Source organism: Ranitomeya imitator, chromosome 1 (genome assembly GCF_032444005.1).
Source record: "Ranitomeya imitator isolate aRanImi1 chromosome 1, aRanImi1.pri, whole genome shotgun sequence".
NCBI lineage: Eukaryota > Metazoa > Chordata > Amphibia > Anura > Dendrobatidae > Ranitomeya > Ranitomeya imitator.
In genome coordinates, this window is record NC_091282.1 from 55,091,714 (window position 1) to 55,115,400 (window position 23,687).

Consider the following 23,687-nt stretch of genomic DNA (forward strand, 5'->3'; position numbering starts at 1 on the left):
AGTTCGAAGAGTTGGCCAAGACTGGCGTAAAAATTGCCAAAAGTTGCAAACTTCGATTTCAAACAGATTTACAGTGAAATTCAGGTGATGGATCTAGATTCACATGGAGTTTTTTTTTATTTAGTATTTTGAAGAGCATCCACTCCAAAATCAGCTTCAAATACTCTTTGAAAAATCTTCCTATTCATTTTAATGGAAAATCCATTCTGCTGTTCTTCCAGAAGGTTTCTAGAGAGTCTCTTTTTTTTCAGATGAGGTTTTCAAAACATCATAGAAAAAAAAAAAAATAAAGAAGTCACTTGTTTCAGGAAGATTCCTCATAGAATCTGCTCCTAATTTGACAAACCATTTCAAATACCTTTCCCAAAACTGCTTCAGAAAAGAGACAAAATGCCCCTTTTTTGGAGCCTTTTTTAAAGTGTTTTCCGCTTTAAGAACTTGTCAAATTTCTCCGCCTCCAAAAGGCTATGTGGGCCTAGCCTAAGGATGGACAGCCCCTTTAACATGCGCACATGGAGACTTTTTTTGCAGAGTTTTTTGGAGCAGAGATTCCAGGTTTTTCAGGAGTTTCCAGCTCACTTTCTGCTCCTAAAAAAACATACATTTGCACATACCCTAAGGTAGTTTTTGGGATAAAAAAAAAAGAGAACCTCATAGTCAAAGCTTTCATCTAGAAAATGTTCAACTAATCCTAAATTAGTAAGTATTAATGGGGTATTCCCATCTCAAAGACCTTATCCCAATATGTAGCAGGTGTAGTAATAATATTAGCATACATCTCCAATTAGAAAAGTAGTACAGTTCTTCTGATTCGCTAGATCTCTTTCCTCATGTGCAGGCATTGCAGTAGCTTAGGTATCCATGGTGACGACCACTAGCAACTAGCTAGCAACTCACTATCTGCGTGGTCGTAACCATGGATACCAAAGGTCCTGCAATGCCTGCACATGAACAAAGAGACATAGCTAATCAGAAGAACTATACTACATTTCTAATTGGAGGTATTTGCTAATATTATTATTATTACACCTACTACATATTGGGATAGGATCTTGGAGACGGGAATACCCTTTTAATGAAAGCGGTGCTGCAAAATACATTGTCGGACCCCTCCCAATTAGATCACAGCCGAAACACAAACTGCTGAGTGGGCCGTTAATTTACAAGCGGGCTGCCGACCCCCCGGTGAAGCAAATAAAGCGTTTTATTTGATAGACTTTATCGATAGGGTAAATTATGCATTCTGGTATAATTACATCAGAGCTCACAGTCACATCTGTGGGCCGTAATTATTCATTATGACAATCTAATGGATTTTACTGATTTTATTCTCGCATCTAACGGGCCGTTTATGAGCGCCGAAAAGCTGAGCGGTGAAAAAAATAAACTTACACAGTGATAAATCGGCAAATTCGGGCAAACCCGAGGAAGCGCAGAGCTGGTAGAAGATGTGATAGTTCCTCTCGTCCTCCGCCTGGGAACGGAACATGGAAGAGTTAGCGTCAAACAGCAACTTACATCTTAACGAGCAAATCATTATCTTAAACAGGTCACTGCACCCATGATCACCACGGCCGTACTCACACACAGCCGACATGGTCAGCGCTGATCAGACACCTGGATTAGGCTTTAATAATGGCCCCGAATCATCATTTTGTATTTTTTTAACAAGTTTTTATTTAGATGTTCTGCTTTTCCTTGTGAATTTTTGCCACTTTTTTTTTTCCCTTTGCCTCTTTTTTTTTTTAGGGCAGACTTTACAAACAGCTTGAAAAAGTTGGGAAAAAAATATATTGCCCGATTATATATCTTACTATGTTTTGGAGAGCGATTGCCAAAATATTTTTGTAGAGTTTCAAAAAGTTGCAAATGATGAATTAGTGGAATGTTGGTTCCACTTAAAGGGAATCCATCAGCAGAATTTAACCCCCTTAAAACTATTTTGGACATGTAGCGCTTTCAAAGACTAGTGAAGAAATACCTTTACGTAGTCAGCCCGCTCCTCAGTTTCGGAGAATTCAGCTTTTGAATTGATATGCAAAGAAGGAAGAGCTATGGTAGATCTATAGCCTCTGTCACTCCGGCTCTATTCCCCACCCAGCACCAGAACACACACTCTTGCTTGACTGACATCTCCTTTGCCTGAAATCACACAGCATAGAGATGTCAGACAGGCAGGTGGAGGCGGCGTTAAGCGGTGAATAGAGCTGGAGTGACAGAGGCTTCAAATCTATCATAGCTCTTCAGCTTCATTTGCACATCAATTCAAACGTCTATTTTTCAATAATAGAGGAATGGACCAGCCATCATTTAAAGGTTTGGCTGGACTTGTCTCCGAAAGAGGTACGTGCACCTATAGTTTGGGGATGACATCCTGCTGACAGATTCCCTTTAAGTTATTTTGTGCCCCATTTTTGCACCCATGGGCCTCATTTACCAGAGAAGTGGCACAAAATCACAGTGCAGCATCTAGACCGACCCAAAATTGTCTTAAAATATATAACCACTACATCGCTCCTCTGTAGTCCTGCTAGGGTTCACTGTTGATCTCCATGTTTCCTCTTCCATCAAGTAAAGTTGGATCACTAGGGAAGGGCACATTTTTGGGTCCTGGAAGGGTTGGGTAAGTGCTTTAAAGCAGGGGTGTCAAACTGCATTCCTCGAGGGCTGCAAACAGGTCATGTTTTCAGGATTTCCTTGTACTGCACAGGTGATAATTTAATCACCAACTCATTATTTGTGTAGGTGATTAAATTATCACCTGTGCAGTACAAGGAAATCCTCAAAACATGACCAGTTTGCAGCCCTTGAGGAATGCAGTTTGACACCCCTGCTTTAAAGCATATCCCTCAGTAGAAAAACCGCTTTAAGGACGCCATCAGAAGGCCATATAAATCGGAGTGAGTTCGGAATACAGTGCACGGACTGGCTGTGTGATCTCCCGACCAGTAAGTGACAGCTTCATGCATTTTCTCAGGAGAGCCGCCAGCCAGTCCATGCACTGTGTTCCGACCTCGCTCCGATTTACATCGCCGTAATTAAGAGTAACTATGGGATTGCAACGATATTGTAACCGAGACCACGAAAGGTCCTCCAAAATTGGGCATTATAAGTTTATGGTGAGGTCTCTGAACCTAACTGGCCAACAAGGGCCACATGGTCATAGCTATTGGGGACACAAACGGGTGTATGCAAACGTTAAGGTAAAGAACACATACTACCCTTAGGAATAAAGACCCCTGTACCCCACAACTGGCACAGGGTGCACACTATTAGCACCCAACTAAGATTCCGATCACACGTCCAATCATTCATTCATTCCGAAACATTCTGTTCCGTCTTCTGAACAGACTGACGAAGAAGCGATCAGTTGTATCATTTATGCAAACAGCTACAGAGGGGGCTGATCATTATTATGGGGTCTGTTTCAGTTTTTTTTATTTATTTATTTTTTTAATGTTATTTTTTTTTCATTCTGAAAAACAGACATGAAATGGACCTTGTATAATGGAATATCTGAGCAGATGTGAACACAAGCCTGGAGCAGAATTCCACGGATATCATTGTATTACCGATAAGAAAAATGAAATTAATTAGTTATACAGAAAACCACCCAGCCGCCATCAGCTCTACCACCAGCCCTTTTCTTCGTCCCCCCTAGAGCTTCTTTTTCTTGTCCTTATGTCTCATGTTGTGACTTTTCTTACAAGCTACTGATCTTGTTTGTCATAAACAAAAATGTTCTATTCGTTCAATAAAACTTCAACTTGAAAAAAATAATAAATACATCATCTTGTGGCTTTCATCTAGAAAAAGGACAGGTTTTTGACCGTTATTTTTAAAAATTCTGATGGATTTTTTTTTAAATTTAAAAACTAAAAATTCTAACTTAAATTCAGAAGTAGGAGCATTAAAAGTCTTAAAGTGACCCTTCAACCTGGCCCTAATAAATGACTATAGCAGACCTGGGCAAGATCCGGCCCGCCTGATGATTTTAAGTGGCCCGCCAGCTAGCTGTCACTTCTGACAGCCGCCCCCGGGACCGCTCGGGCAGCCGCTTCTGAGGACCGCTGGCGGCTGGAGTGAAGGCCAGGTTGATTACCTGTTTATAGGTGGCGGCGGCCATCTTCCCGAGGCCGCGCGTGCGCAGATGGAGTGCTCTGCTTCACGGGACTTCGGGAAAATGGCCGCGGGAGGCCGCACGTGCGCAGATGGAGATCGCGGTGGCCATTTTCCTGAAGCCGAGTTTGCAGATTTAGATCTCGGCTTCAGGAAAATGGCCGCCGCGATCTCCATCTGCGCCCGCGCGGCCTCCCGTGGCTATTTTTCTGAAGCCCCATGAAGCAGAGTACTTCATCTGCGCACGCGCGGCCTTGGAAAGATGGCCACCGATATTCAACCCGGCTCTGCTGCTCACATTGCATTCCGGGCCGCTGCATCACCTCACCGGTGGAAGGGACCCTGCGCACGCCATACCGCACCTCTGCCGCCGCACCACCACTGCTGCAACCCCCCCATGGACACCAGGCCGTGGCGTCGCCCGCCTATGCAGGAAGGGACCCTGCTCAGGTGCACGCCACACCGCATCACCCCACCTCTGCCGACACCATGCCTCCTGTGACCCTACTCTGCCACCATCCCTCAGGTAAGAATCTTACTGTAAGATACTGTAAATTCTGACAATAAGACGGACCCCCATCTAATAAAAAATATTTTTTTCTGCAATTTTCACCCCAAATTTGGGGTGCGCCTTATGGTCCGGTGCGTCTTATAGTCCGAAAAATACGGTAATTATATTAGTTCGGCCCTCTAAAACCATCCCACTTTCTCATACGGCCCCATGGCAAAATTAATTGCCCACCCCTGGACTATAGGTTTCTCGTGTGTATGGTCACACTTCTTGGTGGCCTCCCGCTAATCCCTCCACTGAGACAAAAGTTCCAATCCCTCTTCACCACGCCTTGCCCAAAGTTCCCGGTGCCACAGCAGCAGCCATCATGGGCGCAGAAACTGTAATCCTTTCCCAGCATAGGATGTAAAACTACTAGTGATGAGCAAATGTGGTCAGATAAAGTGTTATCTGAGCATGCTCGGGTGCAAACCGAGTGTCTTCGGTGTGCTCGAAAAATATGTTCGAGTCCCCGCATCTGCATGTCTGTTCGACAGCCAAAACATATGCAGGGATTCCTAACAAACGGGTAACCCTTGCATGTGTTGTGGCTGTCAGACAGTTGCGAGACATGCAACCGCAGGGACTCAAGCATATTTATCGAGGACAGCCACTCGGTTAGCACCCGAGCATGCTTAGATAACACCTTATCCAATCATGCTCACTGATCACTAAAGACTATGTCTTATTGTCTTGTCATGGGCGGGTTATGCGTTGGTCTCAAGAGCTAAGCTGACTGCAGTCACGGCAGGCGCTGGCTGTGTTATACAGCCATTATCAGACAAGTAGCAGCGACTGGAGCAAGTCCTGATTGCTGCTGTTTAACCAATTAATGATGGTGTGAACCGATGGGTTGCCATTAGAGATAAACAGACCCAGCGTCCGGGTCAGTAGTACCTTACGGCTAAACTAGAGGCCCGGAAATCTATTACCCTCCTGCGCCCCGGGCTGGCGGAACGTAATCTGTGCCACGTGACACAAGCTCTCAGGACAAAGCTTCGAATCTTTTTCCACCATTTCACCCCACTTGGAATTTTATTTTTCAGTTTTCAGCACATTGCACGACTCCATAAACAAGTGGAGGAAAAAACGAAAGCGCAAAAACTGAAATGGGCCACATCGGAAAAGGGTTAATTTATAACGTGTGTGTATATATCCACATACTGTATATTTCCTTTACAATTCTGAGCAGATGTCACACGTCACGGTCAAATTAAAAAACATTTTTTCAGAATGGTTTCACAAAACTGCAGCAAAGGTAATACGAAAGTGACCGCACCGTCCAAGGATGCCGAAGCCCAAGATCCACAACATAAAACTTAACGCAGAGACTCGGCCTCGTGCACGGCGCCAGCGATGGCTGCTGCTCCTCCCTCGTCCTTGGTCTCATCACAGGTTTATAAAAAGAAAAAAATCAATCTGGCAGAAAAACATGAGACGTTCCATCCCGAGCAGCAGCGAGTGAAGGGACATTTGTCTTTCACTGAGAAAGTGACTTCAATCTTCAGATGGTTTTTTTTTTTTTGGGGGGGGGGGGGGGGGGGAGGGGGGAGGTGTCAGCCGAGATTCTGTCTAGATTTTATCACTTGGGCAGATGGAAGCAAATCTAATTCAATTACTTTTACGGCAAAGTTTCTTAAAGTTTGCGCCAGAGAAAAGAGAATTAAATTGTGAGCCCTGCAGATAACAGGGACGGTTGTGGACAAAAATATCCTGTGTACAACGCTGCAGCATAAGGTGGTGCTATAGAATACTGCCCTGTGCTGATTCAATGGCTGTCCAAAGAACTGTGTGCTCGGATTCATTTTTTGTATAAATACAAAATCCTAGAGGTCTACAAGTGTAAGATTAAGCAAAAATGGTGATAGAAAGATATGAAATACACAGATAGTAGATGGATAGATGAGAGACCGGGAGATATCGGGAGAGATAAATATATAGAAGATAAAGAGATAGATAATAGATAGATAGATAGATAGATAATAGATAGATAGATAGATAGATAATAGAGAGATAGATAATAGATAGATAATAGATAGATAGATAGATAATAGATAGATAGATAATAGATATAGATAATAGATAGATAATAGATAGATAGATGATAATAGACAGATAGATAGATAATAGATAGATAGATAATAGATAGATAGATAATAGATAGATAGATAGATAATAGATAATAGAGAGATAGATAATAGATAGATAATAGATAGATAGATACATAGATAATAGATAGATAGATAATAGATATAGATAATAGATAGATAATAGATAGATAGATAATAGATAGATAATAGACAGATAGATAGATAATAGATAGATAGATAATAGATAGATAGATAATAGATAGATAGATAGATAATAGATAGATAATAGATAGATAATAGACAGATAGATAATAGATAGATGATAGATAATAGATAGATAATAGATAGATGATAGATAATAGATACATAGATAGATAGATAGATGATAGATAATAGATAGATAATAGATAGATAGATGATAGATAGATAATAGATACATAGATAGATAGATAGATAATAGATAGATGATAGATAGATAATAGATAATAGACAGATAGATAGATAATAGATAGATAGATAGATAATAGATAGATAATAGATAGATAATAGACAGATAGATAGATAATAGATAGATGATAGATAATAGATAGATAATAGATAGATGATAGATAATAGATAGATAATAGATAGATGATAGATAGATAATAGATAATAGACAGATAGATAGATAATAGATAATAGATAGATAGATGATAGATAGATAGATAATAGATACATAGATAGATAGATGATAGATAATAGATAGATGATAGATAGATGATAGATAGATAATAGATACATAGATAGATAGATAGATAATAGATAGATGATAGATAGATAATAGATAATAGACAGATAGATAGATAATAGATAGATGATAGATAGATAATAGATAGATAATAGACAGATAGATAGATAATAGATAGATGATAGATAGATAATAGATAGATGATAGATACATAGATAGATAGATAGATGATAGATAATAGATAGATAATAGATAGATAGATGATAGATAGATAATAGATACATAGATAGATAGATAAATAGATAGATGATAGATAGATAATAGATAATAGACAGATAGATAGATAGATAATAGATAGATAGATAATAGATAGATAATAGATAGATAATAGACAGATAGATAGATAATAGATAGATGATAGATAATAGATAGATAATAGATAGATGATAGATAATAGATAGATAATAGATAGATGATAGATAGATAATAGATACATAGATAGATAGATGATAGATAATAGATAGATAATAGATAGATAGATGATAGATAGATAATAGATACATAGATAGATAGATAATAGATAGATGATAGATAGATAATAGACAGATAGATAGATAATAGATAGATAATAGATAGATGATAGATAGATAATAGATAGATAATAGACAGATAGATAGATAATAGATAGATGATAGATAATAGATAGATGATAGATAATAGATAGATAATAGATAGATAATAGATACATAGATAGATAGATAGATAGATGATAGATAATAGATAGATAATAGATAGATAGATGATAGATAGATAATAGATAGATAGATAGATAGATAATAGATAGATAGATAATAGATAGATAGATAGATAGATAGATATGGGATGGATAGATCGATATATAGATAAATGATAGATAGATGGATAATAGATAGATAGGTAGTAGATAGATAGATGTGGGATAGATAAATGATAGATGATAGATAAGAGAGACAGAGAGATAATAAGACAGGTAGATAATGAGACCTATTGCTGCCTCTATTTAATCCATGATTGACAGCAGCGACATTTCAGTTCCACCCAGAACCTTTCCCAAGAATGTAATAGAACAGTTGCTGCCTTAACTCATGGAATAAAATAAAGGCAGCTTCACTTTTTTTGTCAACAGATGTGGAAGTGCTGCCATGTTGTGAGCTAGCGGTATATTTATGGAGGACCTGGGGTTTGCACCCTCTGCCATTACGGTGCTGCTTCAAAAGAAACTTTTTCTAGTAAGACAGAAAAATATGAAAAAGATCAATACAAGATGGATACAAGATTGACACGTAATAAGAAATTATATGGGCAAAATAGATCAAAGAACGCAGCGGCCAAGATGTGCGAACGCTGAATGTGTGGATCTGTAACCTGCTGTGTCGCTGCTATAAGGGGCGGACAGACCATGGGTGCAGCCGGTGCAGGGTCCCCAGAGGTCGGGGGCCACATCCACTAGACTAACTAGACTGCAGAGGGGCCATTTCCTATTCTTCTTGCAGAGGGGCCTCTTGTTTTTGTGTCCACCCCTGTCTGCTATTTAACCTATACTTATAATGTTCAGGTACTTCGCGCACTAAAGTTTAGTTAGTGAATTAAAGTTTCTTAATCAAAAGTGCAAGAAAACTCTAGAAGACACCAACCTGGAACACGACCCGTGACTTCTCCAGCAGGTACGTTCTCATATTGGCACCGATGATGTGATATCGCTTGTCAAATCCTATCTGGATGTATTTCCCAAACCGGCTGCTGTTGTCGTTGCGGGTGGTTTTGGCATTCCCAATGGCCTGTAGGAGCAAAATGTCAGAGGTGAGCGCGGACCTACAGTCCACGGATGGTCAAAAGGCCAGAAAATAGAATGCAACCTACAGAAAACAGCGCCACCCAGAGTCCACTGAGACAAACTGCACCTCACAAAATAAAACATCCCGGGTTATTCTCAACTTTCCCAAGAGTAAAACTACGTCAATATAATTACACTCAGACTCGGAGGATTTGGTTTCAGAGCCTTTTCAACAGACTGGTAAATATCAGTGCAAATTTTAGGGACGTTGTAGATTTTATTAGTAGCAGGGTGCATATTATTATCTGTTACAGACAATGCGAACCCTACAAAAACCACAGTTTATGTACACTTATTTCCTGATTTGTTTATTATTATATACAAACATGTAATATTTATGTATTTATTTTTACTAATTTATTACGTACAGCTATTATAATTTATTAATTACCGTATGTACAGTTATTTTTAATTATTTAACAAGTAGTTATTATATTTAGTTATTATGTACAGCTATTTACTTATTATATACAATTATTATTTATTATGTACAGTTATTTACTAATAGATGGAGGCCCAATGCTATTACATCGGGATGGCGGTAATGTCATGATGGGGGCAGGCTTTGTAGCGTTGAGAATCTCCCCCCATGTGCTCACCCACCTGTCCCCTCTCTCTTTCCCCATGCGCTGACTTCTCCCGTCTGTGCTCTCTTCTTTGACCTGTCTACCCCATGTGCCATCCCCCTTGTCTGCTGTCTCTCTCCTTCCTGTGCTGTGTTCTCCCCTCATGTGCTGTCCTGTTTGAGCTGTCTCCCCCCGTGCTGTCTCTCTCACCCCTGTGCGCTTTCTCTCACCCCATCTGCTGTCTTCTGCCCTTTGACCTGTGTACCCCATGTGCTCTCCCCCTTGTCTATTCTCTCTCTCTCTCTCCACCACTGTGCGGTCTTCTTCCCTCATGCGACATTGTTCCTTAAGTAGCGCTATTATATTCTGCAGCACTTACTAAATATATTCATCGCTGTCCCCATTGGGTATCACAATCTAAATTCCCTATCAGTATGTCTTTGGAATGTGCATGGAACCCGGAGGAAACCCACGCAAACACGGGGAGAACATACAAACTCCTTGCAGATGTTGTTCTTGGTGGGATTTGAACCAAGGACCCTAGCGTTGCAGAGCTAACCACTGAGCCATTGTGTTGTACATGTAATATTCTTACTGAGAATACTGCAGGCAGTTCTTGTTGGGACCCGGATTATACACAGATACGGGACATGCCCTGGATAAGTCATCCTTGATGTCATCTCCTACATCGCTGGATATCTAAATGTTCCAGCAAGGAGGCAGAATTGCAAAGAGTCATAGCCCCCTAATAGGTAATTTTGAGTTATTAGAGGGTCCTCTGTTCAGGATCCTCATCTCTTGGCCAGAAAGGTGAGAGTCACACAGAGCGTCACTTGTTGTGGAGAACTTGTCCTGTCTTGTATTACACAGACAACCAATTGATTTGTATGGACATTGTGTAATACTGCATTTCTCCAGCGGTGGCACTGCAGGGAAACTGAATACTTACTATCAGGTTTCCTTACAGATCACAGATGATCACTGGGTCATTGGACTCTTAAAAAGTAGCGAGAGATCTTCTTAAAAGAACCACAATAGCAAAGCAAAAAAACTATTTTATTTTTTTTTAAAAGCACAATTTTAACAAATAAAATTAGGGTTGCACTAATTGAATAACTAGTAATAACTTGTGATTAACCCCTTAGTGACGGAGCCAAATTTTTGAAATCTGACCAGTGTTCCTTTATGTGGTAATAACTCTGCAACGCATCAACAAATCCCAGTGATTTTGAGACTGTTTTTTCGTGACACATTATACTTTATGATAATGGTAAATTTAGGTCAATGTTTTGTGTCTATTTATAAAAAATATCAAAAATTTGAGAAAAATGTTAAAAAATTATCAATTTTCAAAATTTGAATGATTATCCCTTTAAGGCCGGCGTCACACTCAGCGTAAGACAATACGGTCCATATATTACGGCCGTAATACGCTGAAAAGTCCCCAAAATAGTGGTCCGTAGCTCCTCCGTAGGCAGGGTGTATCAGCGTATTTTGCGCATGGCATCCTCCGTATGTAATCCGTATGGCATCCGTACTGCGTGTTTTTCTCGCAGGCTTGCAAAACCGACATACGACTATACAAGGGATCCATGTGTAAAAAAAATATATATATATATAAATATATATACTGTCTATTTGTGTCAGTAGACACATATATGTATATATATTATTACTTCATACAGCGCTAGATAGCTTTAAAGCCGGTAATTCAATTGCCGGCTTTTTCTTTCTCCTTCCTAAACCCGACATGATATGAGACATGTTACATACAGTAAACCATCTCATATCACCATTTTTTTGCATATTCCACACTACTAATGTTAGTAGTGTGTCTATGCAAAATTTGGCTGTTCGAGCTATTAAATTAGAGAGTTAAATGGCGGAAAAAATTGGCGTGGGCTCCCGCGCAATTTTCTCCGCCAGAGTAGTAAAGCCAGTGACTGAGGGCAGATATTAATAGCCTGGAGAGGGTCCACGGTTATTGCACCCCCCCCTCCCCTCCCCCCCCTGGCTAAAAACATCTGCCCCCAGCCACCCCAGAAAAGGCACATCTGGAAGATGCGCCTATTCTGGCACTTGGCCACTCTCTTCCCATTCCCATGTAGCGGTGGGATATGGGGTAATGAAGGGTTAATGCCACCTTGCTATTGTAAGGTGACATTAAGCCAAATTAATAATGGAGAGGCGTCAATTATGACACCTATCCTTTAGTAATCCAATAGTAGTAAAGGGTTAAAAAAAAACACAAACACATTATTAAAAATTATTTTAATGAAAAAATCACAAAGGTTGTTGTAATATTTTATTCTACGCTCAATCCACTCACTGAAGACCCTCGATCTGTAACAAAAAAAAAAAAAATAAACCAACAATATCCATACCTTCCGAAGATCTGTAACGTCCAACGATGTAAATTCATCTGAAGGGGTTAAAATATTTTGCAGCCACGAGCTCTGCTAATGCAGCGTTGTTCGTGGCTGCAAAACCCCGGAGAATGAAGGTAAAGTAGGTCAATGACCTATATTTTCCTTCATTTGCGGTGAGGCGCCCTCTGCTGGTTGTCCCTAGATTGTGGGAACTTTCCTAGAAAGCTCCCAGGCTCGAGTTCATAAGAGGCGCCCTCTGCTGGGAGAGAGAAAGAGAAAGAGAGAGAGAGAGAAAGAGAGAGAGAGAGAGAGAGAATCTACCGGAATCTACAGAGGGAGTACAAACTGGCCCCATATCTGGAGAAACTAGAAAACCCCAAAGATCGACAGATCTTGAGCCGGTACAGACTGAGCGCCCACAGCCTACTCATCGAATCTGGGCGGCACCGACAGAACTACAAGCCTCGAGAGAACAGACTCTGCCAGCAGTTCCCCCAGGAGGCCGTGGAGGATGAGGCCCACTTCCTGCTGAGGTGCCCCAAATACTCCGCAGTGAGGGACACTCACTTCAAGAGACTGTCTGATCTCCTCCCAGACTTCACCTCCAAGGAGGAGGAAGAGAAACTGCCGATAATACTGGGGGAAGAGGAAAGTGCAGTGGCCGTAGCAGCGGAATATGTCAGTGCCTGCCACAGACTAAGAGGAGCCTGATATGTCATGGACTCCTGTATCCCAACACTGGACAAATCCCTATCCCCCGACTAAAGAGCCTGATATGTCATGGACTCCTATACCCCACCCTGGAAACATCCCCTATCCTCTAAAAGAAATTTGATATTCCCTGGACCTCTATATGCCCCCCCTCCCCCACCCCCGTATTTTTACCATATGCTTTGGCGATGCTAACATGTACTTAGTCCTGCCAATAAAGCTCATTTGAATTTGAGAGAGAGAGAGAGAGAAAAAAAATAAAAAATTTCCCATTGACTTTGCATTGGGTTTCGTGTTTCGGTCGATCCCCGACTTTTCGCCATAATCGGCCGATTTCACTCGACTCGACTTTAGAGATAGTCGGGTTTCGCGAAACCTGACTCGACCCTAAAAAAGTAAAAGTCGCTCAACCCTAGTGTGGAATATGCAAAAAAAAAGGTGATATGAGATGGTTTACTGTATGTAAACCATGTCTCATATCATGTCGGGTTTAGGAAGGAGAGAGCAAAAGCCGGCAATTGAATTACCGGCTTTAAAGCTATCTAGCGCTGTATGAAGTAATAATATATATACATATATGTGTCTCACTGACATTATATATATATATACCTATTCTATGTGTACACATTTATTCTACCTATTCTACTGTAAGCTGTCAGTGTGATTTTACTGTACACCGCACTGAATTGCCGGCTTTTCTCGCTAACACCGCTGCGTATTTCTCGCAAGTCACACTGCTGGTCCGTGTGTAATCCGTATTTTTCTGGCTTCCATAGACTTTCATTGGCCTTTTTTTTGCGCAATATGGTGACAAACGCAGCATGCTGCGATTTTCTACGGCCGTAGAAAGCCGTATAATACTGATCAGTAAAATACGGCAGATAGGAGCAGGGGCATAGAGAATAATTGGGACGTTTGTTAGGCGAGTTTTACGGACGTATTTTATGCGCACTTACGTCCGTAAAACTCGCTAGTGTGACGCCGGCCTAATCCAGATAGTTATACCACAGCAAACTATTAATAAATAACATTTCCCTCATGTCGGCTTTACATCAGCACCATTTGTAAAATGTTATTTTATTTTTTTAGCATTTTAGGAGGTTTAAAATTGTAGCAGCAATTTTTCATTTTTTCAAGGAAATGTACTAAATTTATTTTTTTAGGGAACTATCTATGTTTGAAGTGACTTTAGGGGTCTCATATATTGGGAAACCCCCAAACGTGATACCATTTTAAAAACAGCACCCCCGGACATATCAAAACCTGCTGTCAGGTAGTTTATTAACCCTTCAGGTGCTTTACAGGAATTAATGCAAAGTGGTATGACAGAAATGAAAATGTGCATTTTTACCACCTAAATGTTTCCAACTTCTGAACAGATAACTACAGCCGTCAGACTCTGAGGCCGCTATTTGGTCATGAATTGCCATGGCAAACATCAGGACCACACAATCATGATCTGAGGGCACCAATTGGGATAAAGAGGAAGACCCACACTCTGTTAACCATTTATAATGATGTAGTCACTATTGACAGCAGCATCTAAGGGGATTTGGATGGTGCAAACACTTATCGTGGCTGATGCAGCAAGTTGTCAGCTATAGTGGACAGCCGACAGATTATAGATTATTAACTGTATGGGGAGGCTATTCTCTTACATGTCAGGTCAGTTAAAAGGCGTATTGGCTGTCATTAAGGGGTTAAAATGTCAATACATTCACGGCCTGTGGTGACAGAGCTCGGGAACATTTTTTATGATTTTGCAGCTCATTTTTTTTGCTGAATCAGATGGGTAATCTCAGTGATGCGTCAGAATATCGCTTAATTATTTCTTACAATTACAAGTCGCGCTTGATTTATGGAAATGTAATGCGAAAAAATAAAATTTTATCTGGAAAATAAATTGGAAGTGACTGCCAATAAGGGCATTTTCTACTCTCGGTTCAGGAAACTTAGAGGGGTTGTCTGGGACTTGTAGACACTGATGGCCTAGCGCTGGACAGGTCATCGATTTCCTGGTGCCGGCACCAACCAAAGAGCGCTCAGTTGTGGAACTGCACAGCACAGCGTAGTCAACAGTATTATGGTCGCGGCCGACTACTGCACATCCGCCCCGTATAGATTTGAATAGGGACCGACTGCGGTCACTATACAGTGGAGAGCTGTGCAGCTCCGCAACGGAGAACTTCCGGCCATCGCTGGCACAGGTAACAGCTGACCCATGATCAGATATTGATGACCCATTCTAAAGACAGGCCATCGATGTAAAAGTTACAGACAACACAGTTGAAAATTTTTTGGAATTCTAAAAGGGGTTGTTTGGTAAAAACATCATCCAATCCACACTATAGGCGATAACATATTGATACGTGGGAGTCTGATCGCTGGGACCTGAAGTGATCAACAGAATGGGTATTTTCATCCTGGCTATAGAATGAAGCAGTAGTTTGGATGCCGACCGCCAATCCATCCGTTTTCTATGCCTCTGCCAGAAAAGGCAGAGCGCAGTTTTCTGTAGCCCCAAAAGTAAAAAAATAGAGGGGTGGTCGAACATTCGCGAAGCCATTCCGAAGTCTAAGTGTAGGTGTCAGGGGTCAGACCTCCACTGATCACCGATTCTGATTGTAAGTAATGAAGGGATTGTCCGGTAAAAAAATAATTGATGTGGTTGTCCACTTTAAAAAAAAAAAAATCACGGCCTCCAGGTTCAGTTATATAAAAAAAAAAAATTCTTTACTCACTGTCCCCAGGTCCAGCACGGAGTTCCTTCCGCCACTTCGAGTGTCAGGTATTGGGTGCGGCGATGATGTCACATCGATAGCCAATCAGTAGAGGAAACGCTCTGCGCAGAGCCACTGAGATCACTGACTAGCTGCTGTGATGTCACCATCGCAGTGAATACCAGACACCGGGAGCAGCTGAGGAGGCTTGGTTCTGGACCTGGGGACGGCGAGTAAACTGCGATTTGTGGTTTTATAACAAACTGTGCCTGGGGTCACGATTTTCTGAATGGGCACGACTCCTTTAAGTTCATATTCATAGACAAGAGGACAAAGCATCTAAAAAAGTGCAGCAAGTGACTGGACAGAACATAACTGATTGTCTTTTAAGGGGGGGAGTGTAGTGAGCATGCTCTGTGGCATGTACAGAAGTTACTGTGCGGTGAGAGGGAGGAGGAGGTGAGCTGTGACCTCCATCATCATCATGGATCAGTGACGGTTTCTGTTTTCTCTGCCTCCAGCATTAGAATATCGACGTTGCCTTTCCGTGAAAGAATGACCGATATGTTTATTAAAGGGAAGGTGCCACCAGTTTTCTTGTATTTTGTTTTTTTGTGAAATTAAGCTTAAAATAGTAATTAAAATGTATTAATGCAATGTTTGCACTGTTTGCAAACATTTCTATATGAAAAATATTATATATTTTTCTACAAATATACATATTTACCACTAGGGGGAGCATTTTCCGTTTTAGACCTCAAGCAGCTATATTAAGATTTAGCAGCTCTGCCCCAGGGATATTAGACCACCCAAAAGGGGAGGGAAATGGTGATGTCAGCAGTTACTGCTCCAACAGTAAGGGTATGTTCACACGTTCAGGATTTCCATCCTTTTTTTTTCAGGACAGTTTTTTTTTAAAAAACTGCAGCTCTTGGCAGAAAACGCAGGTCCTTTTTTTGGTCCTTTTTTGATGCGTTTTTTGATGCGTTTTTTTATCCTTTTTTTATGCAGTTTTCTATGCAGAGACTGTGTGTTTCCTAGGAAGCTTTTTAGGGCTAAAATGGCTGAAAATACCCTAACCCTACCCCTAACCCTACCCCTAACCTTAGTGAAAAAAAAAAAAAAAATTCTTAATTTTTTTTATTGTCCCTACCAATGGGGGTGACAAAGTGGGGGGGGTGTCATTTACTATTTTTTTATTTTGATCACTGAGATAGGTTATATCTCAGTGATCAAAATGCACTTTGGAGCGAATCTGCCGGCCGGCAGATTCGGCGGGCGCACTGCGCATGCGCCCGCCATTTTGCAAGATGGCGGCGCCCAGGGAGAAGACGGCCGGACGGACACCGGGACGCCGGGTAAGTATAAGGGGGGAGATTAGGGCACGGGGGGGCATCGGAGCACTGGGGGGGGGCATCGGAGCACGGGGAGGGGGCATCGGAGCACGGTTGGGCGGGATCGGAGCACGGGGGGGCAGCCACACTCCGCCCACGCACTTCCGCCCGCTCCCCCGCACTTCCTGCTGCAGCGGTTCTGCACATCAAATCGCAGTAAAACCCGCAGATATATTTTTGATCTGCGGGTTTTACTGCGATTCTGACCTCACAATGGAGGTCTATGGGTGCAGAACCGCTGCGGTTCAGGAAAAAGAAGTGACATGCTCCTTCTTTTTTGCCGCAGCTATTCTGCGCGGCTTTTTAAACGAAATTACGGATCATGTGCACAGCAGTGACTGTTTTCCATAGGGTTACATTGTTATGTACCCTGCATGGAAAACAGCTGCGGAACCGCAGCGGCAAAACCGCTGCGGTTCCGCAGTAAAAAAAGCACTGTGTGAACATGGCCTAAGAATGAAGAGCAGCATCACAGGGCAGCGCCATTTTGTGTGTGACTGCCCTGTGACCTGCCATCACCAGCAGTTACTGCAGCGGAGTCACAGCTAGTTTACAGAGGAGCAGAACACAGTGGGCTCAGCAGCATCTGGACCCAAGAAGAGTGAAGACATGTGGTGTGCATGGAGCAGCATTAGGAGCTGTCTGGGAGCTCCAGCTCTGCAGTGAATAGCCAGGCATTATGGAGGGAGGGGAGAGATGCATTGTATGGCTAAGGCCGGGGTCACACTAGACCGCAATACAGACGAGTGCAATGCGATAAAAAAAATCACATAGCACTCGTCCCAATGTTAATCTATGGGGCAGCTCCCATCATCCGATATTTTCTCGGCCGTATTCAGGATCCGTGTGAAATCGCAGCATGCTGCAATTCTCAGCGTATCTCGGCCGAGAATCGCCAATGAAAGTCTATGGGGGTGAGAAAAAAATAGCACAGCACACGGACCATCAGTGTGACGTGCGAGAAATTCTCAGGCATTGGGCAGGTGACAGGAAAGGCTCAGCCATTATTTGCTCATTTTGCAAGTGTGTGAGAAAATCTCACCATACGGACGCCATACGGATGTCACACGGATGCCAAACGGATCATTGGATGCGAGAAAATCGCATCCTCGCACTGCACACAGATCACTGTTTTGGTAACATTTGTGCGATTCTCGTCCATCAAAAACGGACCTTTTTTTATACGTTGTGTGTGTCCCCGGCCTAAGAGTGACTGATGGGAGAGAAAGAGACGTGAAGTATGATGAGTGAGACACATATGGAGTGTGATGGGGAGATACACATTGAGGCTGTGTGCACACGTTCAGGATTTTTCGCATTTTTTTGCGTTTGTTCGCTATAAAAATGTGATAAAAACAATTTAAAAATGCATACATCATTTATAATGCATTCCGCATTTTTTGTGCATATGTTGCGTTTTTTCTGGGGGAAAAACGCATCGCAGTAAAAAACGCAACATGTTCTGTGCATGTCGTGTCTCCTCCTTTGATGTGGGCTCCGGCGCTGAGCCCACATCAAAGTCACGACATGTCGGCTGTTTTGTACAGCTGACATGTGCGCGCAATAGCGGCAGGTGAAATCGCAATTCACCCGCCGCTATTAACCTGTTAAATGCCGCTGTCAAATGCTGACAGCTGCATTTAACTACCGCTTGCAGCCGCGCGGCCGGAAATGAGCGCATCGTCCACCCCCGTCACATGATCAGGGGTTGGCGATGCGTCAGGATGGTCACCATAGAGGTCCTTGAGACCTCTATAGCTACTGATGCCGGCCTGCTGTGAGCGCCTCCCTGTGGTCGGCACTCACAGCACCCCTGTAATTCAGCTACGGAGCAGCAATCTGATGATCGCTGCTATGTAGCTGAGACGATCGAGTGGTGCCAGCTTCTAGTTTCCCATGGAGGCTATTGATGCATGGCAAATGTAAAAAAAAATGTTTTTAAAAATATGAAGAAAAAAAAAATAATTAAAGTTTAAATCACCCCCCTTTTGCCCCATCAAAAATAAAACAATAAAAAAATCAAACCTACACATATTTAGTATCGCCACGTTCAGAATCGCCCAATCTGTCAATAGAAAAAAACATGACTGACATGTGCCCGCAATAGCGGCGGGTGAAATCGCGATTCAACCGTTCCTCTGTATGTGTTTTCCGTCCGGCGGAAACAGCTGTTTTGACGGATCCTGCAAAAAACGGATGAAACGTGTGGCCATACACTAATACTAACTCAATGAAAAAATAACGGATCCGGCGAAAAAAAACTGATCTGGCAGAAAAAAAAGGAACTTGTGGAAAAAAACGGATCAGGCGGGAAAAAAAGGATCCGATGGAAAAAAACTGATCTGGCTGAGAAAAAAGAAAATTGTGGAAAAAAACGGATCTAGCGGGGAAAAACTGATCAGGCGGGAAAAAAAAAGGATCCGATAGAAAAAAAAACCTGATCTGGCAGAAAAAAAAAGGAAATTGTGGAAAAAACCGGATCCAGCAGGAAAAAATGGATCCGGTGGAAAAAACAGATCTGGCGGAAAAAAACGGATTCTGCAAATGTGCTCGCAGGATGCGTTTTTTTCCCATAAACTTGTATTAGCGACAGATCGTGACGGATGGCCACACGTCGCGTGGTCGCGTCCATCGTGCAATGGATCCGTCGTGTTTTGGCGGACCGTCGGCACGAAAAAACGTTCAAGTGAACTTTTTTTGTCCAGCGCGTCCGCCATTTTCTACCGCGCATGCGCTGCCAAAACTCCGCCCCCGCCTTCCAGACTTCAGAATGGGCAGTGGATGTGTTGAAAAACTGCGTCCGCTGCCCACGTCGGGCACAAATTTCACAACGTGCGTCGGTACGTCGGCCCGACGCATAGCGACGGACTAGTACCGACGCAAGTGTGAAAGAGGCCTTTATGAGGGTTGAATTTAAAAAAAACAAAAAAAAAACCGCGTGGGCGCCCGTGCAATTTTCTGCGCCAGAGGGGGAAAGCCAACGGCCGGGGGCCAATATCTGTAGCCTGCTATGAATATCAGCCTGCAGCTGTCTGTATAGCCTTTACTGGCTATTAAAATAGGGGGACCCTAAATTGCGTGGGGTCCCCTTATATTTTATAGCCAGAAAGGCTACGCAGACAGCTGCAGGATGATATTCATAGCCTAGAGAGGGGCCATGGATATTGCCCCCCTCCCCCCCCAGGCTACAAATACCAGTCCGCAGCCGCCCCAGAAATGGCACATCTGGAAGATGCGCCAATTCCGGCACTTAGCCCCTCTCTTCCCACTCCCGTGTAGCGGTGGGATATGGGGTAATGAAGGGTTAATGTCACCTTGCTATTGTAAGGTCACATTAAGCCGGGTTAATAACGGAGAGGCGTCAATAAGACGCCTATCCGTTATTAATCCAATAGTAAGAAAGGGTTAAGAAAAACACGCACACATTAGGAAAAAAGTATTTTAATATTCTTCATTTCACCATACTTACCATACTTCAGCGCCTGCAAAAAATAAATATACCGTATACTACCTGTCCGCCGTAGTCCAATTAATATCGAGTGTCCCACGATGATCTCCCCTATAGAACAGTGACATTGGGTGATGTCACTGCTCTATAGGACCTTAAGTGACACACTGACAGGAGACAATGGCTCCTGCAGTGCATCACTGAGGTTACTATAGTTCAAAGTCTCACTTTATGGCAATTGCCTGGGAAAATTTCTCATACAGCAATGGCATAAAGTGAGACTAGGGACTTTTTTTTTTTTTTTTACAGTGGCGGAGGAATACAGTGGTGGAAGGATACCTTCCTGCTGTCATTGTGTTCCTGGAGCCCCTAGAGAGCAGTCGCATTATCTGATGCTGCTGCTCTCCACGGGAGATCGCCGTGGGACACTCGTGGATTTCTGCGGACAGGGAGTATATTGGTTGTTTGTTTTTTTAATATTTTTTTTACAGATGACACTGGCTTCGGGGAACAAAGTGACAAGTAATGGTGAGTATGTACTCGATGTTTAATGTAATGTATGTAGCATGTATGTAGCATGTATGTAGCATGTATGTAGCATGTATGTATGGAGTATTTTTTTTTTTCATTCAACACATTAGCCGGATGATGGGACTATTACTGTCCCATAATTGGCTAATGTGTCAATCACTGTCATTGTAGCAGGCATCGTCCGATGGGACTTGTAGTCCCATCGGACGATGCTTGCATACACGCATAGAGACCCCCCCCACGCCGCACAGAGATCCCCCACGCCGCACAGAGACCCCCCCACGCCGCACAGAGACCCCCCCCACGCCGCACAGAGACCCCCCCCACGCCGCACAGAGACCCCCCCCCACGCCGCACAGAGAGGGAGAGCGACACAGGGGGAGAGTGCAGTTTACCGGAGATCACTGGGACTCTGTGCAAGTGGGGAGGCGGAGACAGAGCAGAGGGAAGCACACAGGGCAGAGTGTGAGAGCAGAAGATGTGCCCAGAACGTGCAGTGCCTGGAGTACAGAGGAGCAGTCTGTGCTTCTGTCCTGTGTCCTGCGATAGAGAGCAAGTGGAGCTCAACAGATAGCACTGGGCTCTAATAAAATGGCAGCTAGTCACACCTACAGCAGTGAGTTGTGCAGCCCACAGAGGCGTGCCCAGCTCACTGCTACTGCTGCTGCAATGTTACAGATAGGGTCCGAGCCGGTCTATTATCTCCTATGTCCGTGGGGTGCCGTAATCTGACACTGATAGTGCCCTGCTACTGCTGCAAAACCAAGATGTCAGCCCCCAGTTCCTTCTTTCTACTCATATAACACACGAAATCTGTTTTACATGCATTCAAATCTGGGTTATAACAGCATGTTATGCTACATTACATTGATTAATTAATGATCTACAAACGCGGTACCTTCCCTTTAAGTGCGATCACATCAAATAGATTCTGGCATAATGAAATCTGCAGATTAAAAATGAGTCCAGCTGCCGATTATCTGTGCTACTCATCTGAAGAATGCCACACCTAACACTAGTTAATGCTGCCAGGATGAAGAGTTCCTGTAAACCTAATTATCTATATCTGGAACGGAACGTCATTTGTGCAGAACGTCATCCTCAGATGAGGTGGGTCGTACACCTGGCATAGGTCATAGGACAACACAATGGCTCAGTGGTTAGCACTGGATGGTGACTCAGTGGTTAGCACTGCAACGCTAGGGTCCTTGGTTCAAATCCCACCAAGAACAACATCTGCAAGGAGTTTGCATGTTCTCCCCGTGTTTGCGTGGGCTTCCACATTCCAAAGACATACTGATAGGGAATTTCGATTGTGAGCCCCAATGGGGACAGTGACGATTCTGTATAGAAAGTGCTGCAGAATATAACAGCGCTATATAAGAAAAGCATAATAAATGAACTTCTAATCCTAAACTGACAAGTATGTGTAGATTCAGAGGTCCTAATATATTGCAATTATTAAAAGGGGTGTCCTCACAGAGATCAACTTGATGCTGCAATCAGCTGATCTCGGCGAGTTTTGCTTTTCTTGCCGCTGGCGATCTGCAATTATTGTTGGTCAAACAATGGCCGCCACTAAAGGTGACATTTAGCATTACATGTTGAGACGGGCAGTTCGATTCTCGATGTTCTGGACCGGTCCTCCGTGGCAGCCGGTCTTCACTTTTGCATACGACACATCTTATTCCCCGCGCTATCATGATATCGAATGAGGACTAGTAAGCAGTAAAAGACAGCGGCTGCCACAGAGGACCAGATCGAACGCTGGACCAGGACAGCGCAAATCAAGCCGCTCATTTCTAAAACCACACGTTACCAAACAGCCGTCTGTGCCATAAAATGGGCGTCCAGTCCCGTCCTCCGTGGCCGCCGGATCTTAATCTGACTTGACAGCGATTCACCTTCTACAACATTTATTATTTATCTTTAACCGCATAAGCAAGACGACCACAAATAAATGTGAACATGCTTTTATAGGTAATGCCTGGAAGTAGGCATAGGTTTGACCCCTCACCTCCATAATGGGACTGGACGCCAGGACTTTCTCCTCCACGTTTGTTTCGCTGGCAGAACCCCCGACGGTGGCAAAGAACCTCATGGCATACTTGGCGGACACAGTCTTTCCAGCTCCAGACTCTCCACTTACAATGATGGACTGGTTCTTCTCATCCCTGGACAATATAAGAAAAGGAATGCAGACTTAATGAATTTACATAATATTATAGTGCCTGAAATTTTTTGGATATTTGGTTTCGAGATGGACATAAATTTTGGTTTTCGCAATTCGCTGCTTCAGTGTTTTTAGACCTTTTAGTCGGATGTTTCATAATTTTTTTCACTTTCACATTGTTTATATAAAGAATTGATATTTACAGTGTTGCCCCTTATTTCTCCAGACTTCTGCCCTTCATCCCGGAAGTTGGATATTGGCTGGTGGGCCAAATTCTGCTTGATGCCCGTTCTCATCTCATCAGTGCTTGGAGTATATCACAAATTCGGCCGTGGACCCAAAAATGTTAATGCTTTGCTCACTGAGCCACTTAGTTATCACTTTTGCCTTCATCATGCAGGAAAAAGCATCGTCAT

General features: G+C 42.8%; 1 protein-coding gene and 1 long non-coding RNA gene across 3 annotated transcripts in view; one reads left to right on the plus strand and one right to left on the minus strand.

Annotated features, from left to right (window-relative positions):
- Positions 1–3,550, plus strand: part of LOC138661858 (uncharacterized) — an 81,385-nt gene extending 77,835 nt beyond the window's left edge. Inside the window, exon 3 of the long non-coding RNA XR_011317973.1 lies at positions 3,487–3,550. This is a non-coding gene — a long non-coding RNA (uncharacterized lncRNA). The remainder of the gene's footprint in view (positions 1–3,486) is intronic.
- Positions 1–23,687, minus strand: part of MYO5B (myosin VB) — a 266,922-nt gene that overhangs the window by 108,170 nt on the left and 135,065 nt on the right. For both annotated transcript variants that reach the window (XM_069746786.1, XM_069746792.1), the window contains exons 5-7: positions 23,116–23,272; positions 9,160–9,303; positions 1,393–1,474 (exon numbers count right to left, since the gene is read on the minus strand). In XM_069746786.1, coding sequence (XP_069602887.1) covers positions 1,393–1,474; positions 9,160–9,303; positions 23,116–23,272 — 383 coding nt within the window. The remainder of the gene's footprint in view (positions 1–1,392; positions 1,475–9,159; positions 9,304–23,115; positions 23,273–23,687) is intronic.